Source organism: Coffea eugenioides, chromosome 2 (genome assembly GCF_003713205.1).
Source record: "Coffea eugenioides isolate CCC68of chromosome 2, Ceug_1.0, whole genome shotgun sequence".
NCBI classification, from domain to species: domain Eukaryota; kingdom Viridiplantae; phylum Streptophyta; class Magnoliopsida; order Gentianales; family Rubiaceae; genus Coffea; species Coffea eugenioides.
In genome coordinates this window covers 5,754,488-5,765,541 of record NC_040036.1, presented here as the reverse complement: position 1 = coordinate 5,765,541, position 11,054 = coordinate 5,754,488, and the positions used below count along the sequence as shown (strand labels likewise).

Here is an 11,054-nt window from a genome sequence, read left to right as displayed (position 1 = left end):
TTATACCAGTATCCATTATTTATTGTGTTCGCAATCCATCAGCTTACGTTCTTCAAGATGAATTTACTAATGTACCCATCACAGCATATGCTAGCTTTTCTGAATCATCATCGTTTCGCCCTCAGGAATTTTTCATCCTACGTAAATGAAGAAGTGGTTAAAGCAATTAGGCTAGCTAGAGGGAATGTGGAATTGTAGCACTTGTAGATGATCCACACCTCTTTGGCCAGACATCCTTAAATGGAGATTCAAGTTTTCTGAAAACCATTGCTTTAATTTGTGGGCTAGAAAGAAACCTTCTCATATTACTAAGGCGTGCATATGCGTATCAATTGTTTGTCAATTTCTGGCTAGTGCAAGCAATAAAGATTCGTGCCATATGCTCAGGACTGCTAATAATTTGTCAATTTCCTTGTTGGCCAGGGGCAAAATTGTACTTTTATGTTGAACAAATAGTACCAATTAGTACTTCTGGTACGCTGTTGCATAATTTATTTTTTTTTTCCGCTTGATATTTTAGGCAGCCAAACTGTGGCAGTCATGTCATGTGGGAAGAAAACAAGAGATGTTATTGATATTCGAGAACGCGTTGTCTTTTTAAAGAGTCATCTTCAGAACTGGAGGACTTATGGTAGCGTAGAAGAAGAACCAAACAGCCAGAGAAGGATAGAAGGGGAGAAATCAGCTGTAAGGTAGAAATTAAGGTGAGAATGGTTCCTAGAGGGCACAAGAGAGCCAATCTGCATGAGAAGCTGCAACTTCTTCGTTCTCTCACCAATTCTCATGCAGTAATTTCCCTTCATATCTCCTCCTTTCCCTTTTTCTTTTTTGGTATGATTTTTTTTAATTTCCACGCTTCGAGCGTATATATTATAATCCTTCTATTCCTTTTTGTTGAATTACTCATCTCATATGTCTCCAGTTGCTCTATCTAATCCTTCTGTTCACTTGTTTCACTCTCTGTGAAGCGACGGCAATCTCACAATTCTATTAGTAGTTGACCTCGAAATAGCACTATCGCTATAAGCCTATATATCTAGGATAGACCGGCGGGAATAACTCGCAAATTCCAATCGCCTTTTTTTTATGCTCTTTGTATGGTTACACACACATATGTACTGACCAAGGTGACACAAATAAGTTGAATTCAGATTGTAAATATTTAATCAATTCAAACTGTTTGTTCCTAAAGAGAATTTGCAATAAGTATCAAAGTTCACCGTGAAACTTGAACATCATATGGTTTGTGGTTGTGGATGATCTTAATACCATGCTGATGATTGGCAGATGAATAAAACCTCGATAGTAGTGGATGCTTCCAATTATATCGAAGAGCTAAAACAGAAGGTAGAAAGGTTAAAGGAAGACATTTCAAGCCCACGAAGCTCAAGCGACGAGTCATCTTCATGGCCTGTACTATTTACATATATACTGTAGCTTATTAATTTCTCCTCCTTGTTTGATATGTTTTGTTGTTCCCTGGACTTCCCCGGTTACACGTGTTTTTTGGTCGGAGGGTAGCTAGCTAGTACTCCATCAAAGTGATTATGGACGATGATAATTTTTCTTCCCTTTCTATGTTGTGCAGAAAGTCTCGGTAAAAACCCTAGAAAAAGGTATCTTGGTAAATGTGTATTCAGGAAAAAGTTGCCCTGGCCTGCTCGTCTCCATATTGGAAGCTTTTGAAAATCTGGGCCTTAACGTGCTTGAAGCTAGGGTTTCTTGTGCCGACAGCTTTCACTTACAAGCAGTTGGAGGAGAGGTAAGAAATTTCTGTTGAAAATTTTCTTGCATTCATCATGCCCCTTTTCACTAAATTAATCTGCATTCTCTAACGACTCTTGGAAAAGTGCTGGTACACAGTAAAAAAGTGTTCAACGTGTAGGGTTTCCTCAAATTAATATGGTACTGATGATGTTCTCTCTCAGAATGAAGACAACGAGGAAATTATCGATGCTCAGGTGGTGAAAAGAGCAGTTGCAGATGCTATCAGAAACTGGGAAGAAAGTGACACTAACGAGCAATGAGAAATATGATGAAGAGAATGAAGTTCAAGAAAATAAATGTGACGTGTTCTCTCATGTTCCATATTCGGTTCTGTAGATCTTCCTGATAGTGATATATTTAGATGGTACTGTTAGCGGAAGAATCAGGTATTCCCTTACAACGGAGTTATAGATGATGATCGAAGATCACTAATTTTGATCGAGTTGCAGGACACAAAGAAGGTTGTGCCCTGCAGGAATCTGGAAATTCAATCCGTGCTTTCCAACTACTTTAACTAGAGTATTATTAGCACTTCTGCCAACAGCTGCCTTCCTGGCTTTGTTTTAGGTTTGATTGGATATAAGATAGGTTGTGCCCTGCAGGAATCTGGAAATTCAATCCGTGCTTTCCAATTACTTTAACTAGAGTATTATTAGCACTATCCCGAATGAAGCCACAATAAAAAATGTCATGAACCTCGATAACTTTTCTGCCAACAGCAGCCTTTCTTGGCTTTGTTTTAGGTTTGATTGGATATAAGATGTTCTATGCTGAACCTTATCTGTTTTTTGGTGACATATACTATATATAAAAGGCTTTTTCCAAATTTTTTTTTTGATGTTTGGACCATAAGTTATATTTTCCCAAACTCTATCTTCTGTACGTTTTTATTACTGACAACAATATATATATATACAAGTATTTTTGATGCAGTGGGCGACATTGTATGGCACGACATAAAATTTTGTTAATGCATAGTTATCACAACCCGATGATAATTAAGGTCTTGTTTTGCAATTTTCTTTAAAAAAAAATTGCGTTCTCTCTGATCACATCTCTTAATTATTTTTGTAGCTCATATACGTCTAATTGTTACTGTATATTTTTCTATAAAAACTCTAGAAAATTGCAATCCAAACGATAGCTACTTAGGGTATAGGTATTAAATCAGCTGAATTGGCTAAGCATAATGACAAAATATTCAAGGTGACAAGCGATGCAGTGTTGGGAGTGGAACTAAAAGTGAGAATTTATGAATAAATAATATACTAACATGGATATAAACAACGTAACGTTAATCTTGAACTGTTTAAGAAAATTTTGCATCTTCTTTGAAAGAATTCACAATCATTGGAAAAAGCCAAAAAAAAAAAAAAAGTAACGTTTTAGGGCTTTTTTTATTTATAATTTTGGATGAACAAAGCTTCATTCACTAAGCCATGATAAGAATTGTCTAGAAAATGTTTTCAATCAATGATGCATTGTAAGACATGATAGTAGTACTTTTCAGGAAATAAGACCCGGTGCATTTGGCTATGAAATTATTTAGAATAACACTACTATAATACGTTTTTTTTTTTAATATGATACATGTGAGATGAAATAGCGTTTAAAAATATAAGTAATTCTTCGAAGGATGTGTGTATAAATATTTTGATAAAAAATTCATATCCAAATAGGCTAGCTCTAGTATTGACTTATCATCATCATCATCAGATAATGATGACAAGACGTCCCAGTTGGATGCCTGCAAAAATGGGCCTAGTTCGGTTTGGATTTAAAAGCCGAACTTAACGCTACTTTATCTAAAGAGTACAAACTGACCTTGAAAATTTACATACAACTGTGCTTTTTGCACACTTGATGTGTGTGTAATAAAAAAAAATATAAATATAAATATTTATGGTATTTTATATGAATTTTTTATTGCTAATAAACTTTGATCTGTTTCAGTTTTTTTTAACATAATAATTGTTAAATTGGTAATTATAATGTTCAGAACTAGTTATGTTGAAAAGTAAATAATTAAAGCAAAACATGTTTTCCTATAAAAGAAACAAATGAAAATTCATAAAGTGACTTGTTTGGATTGCTTCATATTTCCCCAATTTTATTTGCTTACATCATCTTTACAATTTCCAATACACCTTTTTATCTTCCCAATATCTTTTTATCTCACATACATCACATCACAAAAAGTGCTACAGTAAAAATATCCCAAATAATCCCAAATAACTTACAATCCAAACAGACTTGCCAAACCCCTCGACCCCTCCCCTCTCCATTCATATATATGAATGTATAGATATTGCACCTCTTGTATGCTTGAATTGTGGTTATGATAATGAAAACTGAAATTAAACGAGGTCCTAAATACTATATAGCTCTTCACCCAAAAAAAGGATAGTATATAGCCAAAAAGAAAACAAAAATAACAAAAGGGCTTTTTTAGATCAGTATAGGGGTACAAGAACTGTTTATTTCTCATTTCTTATGAAACTTTTTGTCATTTTCTTATGCCAACTTATCTTTCAGTTTGGGAAAATTCATCTATCAATTCAAAAGTCATGACCTGAAGATTAAAACGATTCGGAGTGGAACCTTCTTAATTTATAGATGAGTATTTGCACATTTTTATTTTAATTATCCAGTCGCTCTGTTGGTATGTATATCTATAAACCATTCCTGATGACTTCTGAAAATTAAAAACACCAGATGGATGCGAAATTTTTTTTTTTTTAATAAAAAAAGGGCCATGCACAAGACTCAATCATTCCTGTTTCCTTCTCACTCAGATCCCGTTTCTTCTAGTTTTGGAATCTATACATGATGTCCTTGTGATCTGTACACTTAAATGTGGGTTCTTGAGAGCAAAAGCATCAAATTTAGATGAGAAAACTATGTCCTCCATGCTTTGAACGATGAATCTCAAGGTAGCCTCCTTCAAACTCTGACTAGAGCAAGTGTCCGAGATCTCTAGCACATCGAGTGCATTGGACGAGTTCAGAGTTCTAAGCATATGTTGTTCGCAAAACTTCTGCAAGAATGGAACTTCATACTTGTCTGCAGCCACTGACAGCGAGTAGACATGCTGTTCTATCTTTTCTCTTGGCAAGTTTCCGCTGTACAGAAACTCCAGAAATGCCTCTAGCTCCTCATAGTTCAATTCGGGGAGTTTCACAATGTCCTGCGACGGAGCCATGCATCCATCAAAATCCAGCATGTTTCTGAAGATTGTTGATCTTGTAGCCTGCCCCACGCAAACAGCATAGTTGATCAAATATCTCATTGCCAGATTGTAGAAACTACACTCTCTGCTTCTTTGATCAGTAAAATATTCTTAAAGGAAATGAAAGAGATTGAGAATCACCAGTAATGCTCTGTGTGCTGGTATACAAGGACCACCACCGCCAGGCTTAACCTGAATATCAGTGTGAATTTGGTCTTTAAAGGCAGAAACAAATCCAGCAAGATAGGATAGTCTATCTCTCAATTCATCTTCTGTTTCCTTCATTTCCTTCACCCATCTCAGAGCATTTGCAAATCCCTGGTGAAAGAAGCCAACAGAAAAGCGAACATGAGTATATTGTCTGTTACGGATATTACTTGAATTTGCTGAATACGATAAGAGCTTGCCTTCGATGGATTTGGGAGAGGGACTTTGTTGGCAGCTGACTTATTGACGCCCGCATTGTGGTCCAGCTTGTTCATCAAGGCCATTACGCTTCTGGCTCCTTCAAAGCAAGATCCACATATTGTGTACTTGAGAGGTCTTACGAGAATCGGACTCGACATGAAGTTACAGACAGGGCAATCCATGTTCTGATCTCAGATTTTAAATACAGAAACAATTTCTTGACTCAAGGAATGAAGACGAAGTAGATGAAGTTTGCTTCTTGGTTACACTGTGACCTGTATAGCTAGAATCACATAATTAATGCTCCATCCCGGTAGAAATGTCGTCGCTGAAATTTCAGAAATGTGGATGAAGCTATCTCCATGTGTTGAATTTGGAGGAAATTAGGGAGCCAAGTAAGCAGAAAATATTTTGCCAGGACAGATCATCCACGCGGAGCTATGTTGTTTCATCGAAGTCATCGGCGAGAAACTCAAGGATAACCATGTCTTCCTCGTATCTAAAGATGCACTTACAACACAAGCAAAGACATTGCAGCATCAGGACTGAAGTTTGCGATGGTGTGATCTAACGTGTGACTTAACGTGACTGGATTCCGTTTTGCTTCAAATAAGACATATTGAGGATCAAATTTGTTTTTTTCGAAACTCTAGGAATTAAAATAATACAACCGTCAAATATTGAGGATCCAAATTTATCTTTTCCAAAACTTTATAGACCTTTAAGTGTAAATGAATAATACCTTTTTTCCAAACAAATGTAAATGAATATACAACCGTCAACCTTTTTCCAAACAAATGTACGACCTTTAAGTGTTTTTCTAAAATTTTTTGTTTGTTAGAAATGAGGTTCCATGTTATAAGACTATAGTTGTCGATATTAGACAAAATGGAGCATTGTCTTGCTATGAAAATCTTAATTTCTTCATAGGAAAGAGATAAAAGAAATTCATTTAATTAGATTGGTTACAAAAGTAAAATGAATAATAATAGAGAAAATTGATGAATAGTACATGAGAACATGTTCACTATGGAGAAATGAAAGAATATTGGAAAAATACGAATTTCTTAATATGCAAAGTAATTGAACTGATATACAAAGCAATTGTGACAATATATCCATTCTGAATGAGTTTTCATTCGACAAAAACTAGAGTGATCATCTTGGCTGCAAAAATGACAATGAGGATTCATATATCAGTCGGGGAAGATCCAGCTCTTTGTACATGAAACATGTATTCTTTTACTCCTTCAAATTGCAGTCCTTCTGTTTCTAATCTCCATGAAGGATGCCCTCGTTATCTGTACAGTTAAATGAGGATTTTTAAGTGCAAATGCGTCAAACCTATCTGAAAAGACTACATCCTCCATATTCTTTACAATGAAGTTGAGGGCAGTCTCCTTCAAACTAGGATTGGAGCAAGTGTCAGCTATTTCTAAAACATCAAGAACATTTGATGAGCTTAAAGATCCGAGCATTCGATGCTCACAAAACTTCTGCAGAAATGGGATCTCATATTTATCTGCAGCCATTGACAGTGAGTAAACATGTTTGTCCGCCTTTTCTTTAGGCAAGTCTCCTCCGTAGAGGAACTCCAATAGCGATTCAAGCTCCTCATGATTCAATTCTGGAAATGTTATGGTGTCGCTTGGAGGAGCTTTGCATCCATCTGAATCTAGCATGTTTTTGAATATATCAGACCTTGCTGCCTGCATAATGTGATGAAGAGATGAAGTTATAATTGCCACCACAACGCTTTATTGCTACGATGCTCTGATTAGTTTGCTTTAATGGTAAAAGGAAAGGAAAAAATAAATTTTTTTTTTTTTAAAAAAGCGTCACCAGAAGAGCTCTATGTGCTGGCAAAGAGGGTCCATCATTTCCAGGCTTGATGAGAATATCAGGGTGCATCTGATGCCTAAATGCAGTAACAAATCCACTCAGAAAGTTTAGTTTTTCATTTAGTTCCTCTTCGGCCTCCTTCATTTCCTTCACCCATTTCAACGCATTTGCGAGTCCCTGGAGAGGCAAAACTACACTCTTTGAGCATTTGGACATCAAAATTTCTTGTTGACAAACCTACCATTCTCTGAACTCATGAGAATAATCACCAACAGATCGATGAAAATTATCAACTGTTCTAGGCTTGCAAAACTAAGTAGATTGTTTGATTCATCCAATTGAATACGAAATATCCATCTCTAAGAGCCCCCAAGTCTCTACTTCTTCAAATTTCTGAATGATGAAAGGCTGTCTATATCTACCTGAGACAAGTACTCAAATGTCATTTCGATACATAAATTTCTTTCCCCTATAGCACATATTTGACATGCACGATCGTTACGACAATTTTGGCACATGCAGAGGAACGATTTACAGAGTTGTGACTTGACGAATTGTTATTACATATACTTTTGCTTTTCATCATCAAGGAAGGATGGAGAAAGTAAACTGTTTCAGAAGAACATTCTGCTTTGCTTCGTACTCTAGTAAAAGCCCGAATCGTGGAAGCTAGTTTCTAGTCACCCTACAAATATTCCTTAGGATCATTAATAATGCCACAGCCACTGCAGCAGGACTCTGTTTTCCGTAGTTTTGCGCCTACCCTGGCGTGAACTTTGGCCCATCAAAGGGGCATAGTTGATGTAGGGTCCGAACTTAGCACACTAGCAATTTAAGCCTTGCCCTCCATCCGCCGCCCACCCCGAAGAAAAGAACAATAGCCAAGAAAACACCTCAATCTAAAGAAAAGAAGGTAAAACGAACTATATAAATATATAGGGTACCTGGTCTAGTCTGCTAGAATTGGACCATCAGGTCCTGCGTGATCATAAATCACGAGAGCCCAGTGATCAATTATCATGGAAGAGTCTTCTAGTAGACTACGTTTTATGAATGTCAATGTTGATTCTTCGCAAGAACTACATCCCCAGTTCTCCATTAATTTGGCTTTCCTTGACATTATTGCTGGACCGACAATTGGTTATCCTCATTCCCGGACTTTTCACTACAAAAATGATCAACTGGGCACATACAAACGAGCTTAAGCTTTATGCTAGTAGTTTTTCATTCATATGGATGACGTTTGCAAGGTATACAATCGTATGCCCCGTTCTATCCTGCAACTGACTTGAGCCCTTATTCAACCAGGTGGTTGATCAAACATGTCATATTCCAGAAGAAGAAGAATAAACAGGCTGAGAATTAAAGAACGTACCTTTGCAGAATTATACGAAGAAACAGGGTTGTTGGGTTGTTTATCTAATAATCCCTTGTCATTATCAAGTTTGTTGGTTAAGGTGATTATGCTTTTAGCTCCCTCATAGCAGGCTCCACATATTGTATTTCTTGGAGGCCTTAAAATGAATGGCATCGCGCTGCAGATTGAACAATCCATCTTCTGTCTCTTGGCCGTTGCATACAAATTACTAACAATTTATAGATGGGATACCAGTATACCACCAAGGCAGAGAGGAAGATATGAAGAATTTAAAGGAGGGCCTTTCTTGTTTGCAACTCAACTTTACCTTCACTTTGGTGGCCTGTTTATTTAAGTTCTTAGACTTTACTCCCAGCTAAAGAGATATAGAGCGGAAGCAGCCTTAATTACTTTCCTTGTAGGCACTTGATGATGGTCTTGATAATAAATATACTATCAATGATTAATTTAGTAAGAAATAAGGAACAACATGAGTGGATACTTGGTTCTGCGTAGGGTACACAACAATATTCTCCAAAAGAGCTTGTGTTGAGGATTTTTTTTTTCTTCTAATAATTACACAAGGAGTAAAGGCATTGGGACTTTAATTAGAAAAAAAATTGAAAATTCTCTTTAACGCATTTCTCTATTATCATTTTATCTCACGCACGTCGCATGATAAAAACGTGTAGCGTGAAAATTTTTTCTGAATTTGAATTTTCTCTATTACAAGTAGTAGCTCTGGCCATGTATTCAGGTAACATGTCAATATCATCAAATTCATGCATTGCCTTCGATTTGCAGGAAACAATCCAATAGGGTAAGTGAAAAAGGTCGAGGTTAGAAAGCAAAATATTGTTAAGTGATGGCCTCTATTTGTTTGTGGCAGTATAACTTTTAATAAAAAAGAAAAATCATTGAGTATTAATATTAAACGACTGGGTCGTTACTCGTTAGGGGCCGAATAAAGTTAGGAAGTGGAAAGGGACTTTCCAACCTTACGACAGCAAAAATGTGGTAAGGCATGCACGTCTTCTTACTCCTAACTCCCAGTATCAGAGACTACCCAATGGCTATCTCAATTCAATATTAGGAACTTGGGACCAACCACGAAGACATTGGTCTTTCTTTTGTCCAACCTGTCCGAACACTTATGCAGTGATCATTGATCAGGACACCGAAACCTTCATATAATTATTATTTTCCACATTTGTTAGTGTGACTAATTCTTTTTGGTTTAGAAGTTTAGTTAATTTACCCATAAGGAAAAGAGAAAGAGAAAAAAAAAAAAGTTGATTCACATTTATCGTAATTGCTTACAGGCAGTGATTATGGAGAAGTTTCTATTATTTCGTTGTCTCTGATTTAAGAAAAAAGTGATTCTGGGTTCTAATCCCTCTATCCCTTTCCCGTTTTTTAAAATCCATCCATCCCTTGCTAAATTTTTTTATAAAAAAAAAAACAAAAAAAAAAGAAACCATGCTTTTGTGATTGCTTGATTGCTTTTGGGCTTGGAAAATTTTCTTTCATTTCTTTCAAGTCTTAATTTATCTCATCCCTTAAAAGTCTTCATTGGTGGCCTGCACGATTTCTTTAAAAATGTTATTGGCTAAAATTTGAAGCATATGAACGTCGTTTTACTTAGCAAGTAGGATAAGTAATTGCTGGCCTGCTGACTGCAAATGTTTTAACTTCATCCACAATCCTGGAATTTCGGTAAAGGACACTTTCTACCATCTGTTAACTTATACACTATATACTGAAAGTCTTAGGTGGCGTTTGGTTCGCACATCGGAGTCGGATTCGGATTCGGAATTGGATATTCTGGGTTTGGAATGAGGTCATTTATTCCAATATATCTGTTTGGTTCAACTACCTGGAATGTGTATCATTACTATAGTTGATGTTTGGTTCGTCGGCTCTTTCGAAATGGAATATAATAAATATATTATAAACCACATCGTAAATGATAGTCATTGGCTCTTTGTAAATGGGATATAAGAAATTTTCACTAATTAAATATATTAGTATAAAAGTATTAGTAAATTTAGTATAACTAATTAATAATTTCTATTAGTAAACATGTATAATTATTAGTAAAATTGATATTGATAATATCAATTTTATTACATAAATTAATATACATTATATAATACATATAATTAATAATAATAATATTATAAGTTTGTAACTAATTAAATTAAATATTATATATAAAATTAAATATAAATATACAAATGTTATAATAAAAATATATAATTATAATTATATAATATATACAAATATTAATTATACTGACATTTTATATAAATATAATATATATTACATATTAAATATAGTTATTATTATATTTAAAATAATAATTTTAATTTTAATTATATAACTTATTAATATTATATACATGTATATATTATAATTATATGCACATATAATATACATTTATAAATATAC

The 11,054-nt window shown here is 35.1% G+C and overlaps 3 protein-coding genes across 5 annotated transcripts; 1 reads left to right on the top strand and 2 right to left on the bottom strand.

Moving 5' to 3' along the window:
- The first annotated feature begins 558 nt into the window (after positions 1-558).
- LOC113761128 (transcription factor SCREAM2-like) lies at positions 559-2,562 on the top strand. 2 transcript variants are annotated; one of them, XM_027303983.1, is made up of 4 exons: positions 559-704; positions 1,288-1,413; positions 1,589-1,762; positions 1,929-2,562. In XM_027303983.1, the coding sequence occupies exons 2-4, from the start codon at positions 1,288-1,290 to the stop codon at positions 2,025-2,027; spliced, it is 399 nt and encodes a 132-aa protein (XP_027159784.1). In that variant the 5' UTR covers positions 559-704; the 3' UTR covers positions 2,028-2,562. The 2 variants fall into 2 exon arrangements, with proteins under 2 accessions (XP_027159784.1, XP_027159783.1); XM_027303982.1 differs by having other exon boundaries at positions 560-788.
- A 1,996-nt stretch (positions 2,563-4,558) lies between these two features.
- LOC113755202 (BTB/POZ domain-containing protein At3g56230-like) lies at positions 4,559-5,586 on the bottom strand. Its single transcript, XM_027299257.1, has 3 exons — positions 5,374-5,586; positions 5,138-5,314; positions 4,559-5,017 (listed from the first exon to the last, which is right to left on the bottom strand). The coding sequence occupies exons 1-3, from the start codon at positions 5,584-5,586 to the stop codon at positions 4,559-4,561; spliced, it is 849 nt and encodes a 282-aa protein (XP_027155058.1).
- Positions 5,587-6,520: 934 nt separating this feature from the next.
- Positions 6,521-8,856, bottom strand: LOC113763960 (BTB/POZ domain-containing protein At3g56230-like). Of its 2 annotated transcripts, none has more exons than XM_027307961.1 (3): positions 8,622-8,856; positions 7,247-7,423; positions 6,521-7,113 (listed from the first exon to the last, which is right to left on the bottom strand). In XM_027307961.1, the coding sequence occupies exons 1-3, from the start codon at positions 8,799-8,801 to the stop codon at positions 6,655-6,657; spliced, it is 816 nt and encodes a 271-aa protein (XP_027163762.1). In that variant the 5' UTR covers positions 8,802-8,856; the 3' UTR covers positions 6,521-6,654. The 2 variants fall into 2 exon arrangements, with proteins under 2 accessions (XP_027163762.1, XP_027163763.1); XM_027307962.1 differs by lacking the exon at positions 8,622-8,856 and adding an exon at positions 8,191-8,244.
- Between the last annotated feature and the right edge of the window lie 2,198 nt (positions 8,857-11,054).

Coding starts and splice junctions, on each gene's coding strand:
- LOC113761128 (XM_027303982.1), top strand. CDS start 711: ATGGTTCCTAGAGGGCACAAGAGAGCCAATCTGCATGAGAAGCTGCAA. Junction 1,414..1,588: donor ACGAGTCATCTTCATGGCCT/GTACTATTTACA, acceptor TATGTTGTGCAG/AAAGTCTCGGTAAAAACCCT. Junction 1,763..1,928: donor TACAAGCAGTTGGAGGAGAG/GTAAGAAATTTC, acceptor GTTCTCTCTCAG/AATGAAGACAACGAGGAAAT.
- LOC113763960 (XM_027307961.1), bottom strand. CDS start 8,801: ATGGATTGTTCAATCTGCAGCGCGATGCCATTCATTTTAAGGCCTCCA. Junction 7,424..8,621: donor CTTCGTATAATTCTGCAAAG/GTACGTTCTTTA, acceptor TTGCCTCTCCAG/GGACTCGCAAATGCGTTGAA. Junction 7,114..7,246: donor CAGCACATAGAGCTCTTCTG/GTGACGCTTTTT, acceptor CACATTATGCAG/GCAGCAAGGTCTGATATATT.
- LOC113755202 (XM_027299257.1), bottom strand. CDS start 5,586: ATGGATTGCCCTGTCTGTAACTTCATGTCGAGTCCGATTCTCGTAAGA. Junction 5,315..5,373: donor ATCGTATTCAGCAAATTCAA/GTAATATCCGTA, acceptor TTCTTTCACCAG/GGATTTGCAAATGCTCTGAG. Junction 5,018..5,137: donor CAGCACACAGAGCATTACTG/GTGATTCTCAAT, acceptor TGCGTGGGGCAG/GCTACAAGATCAACAATCTT.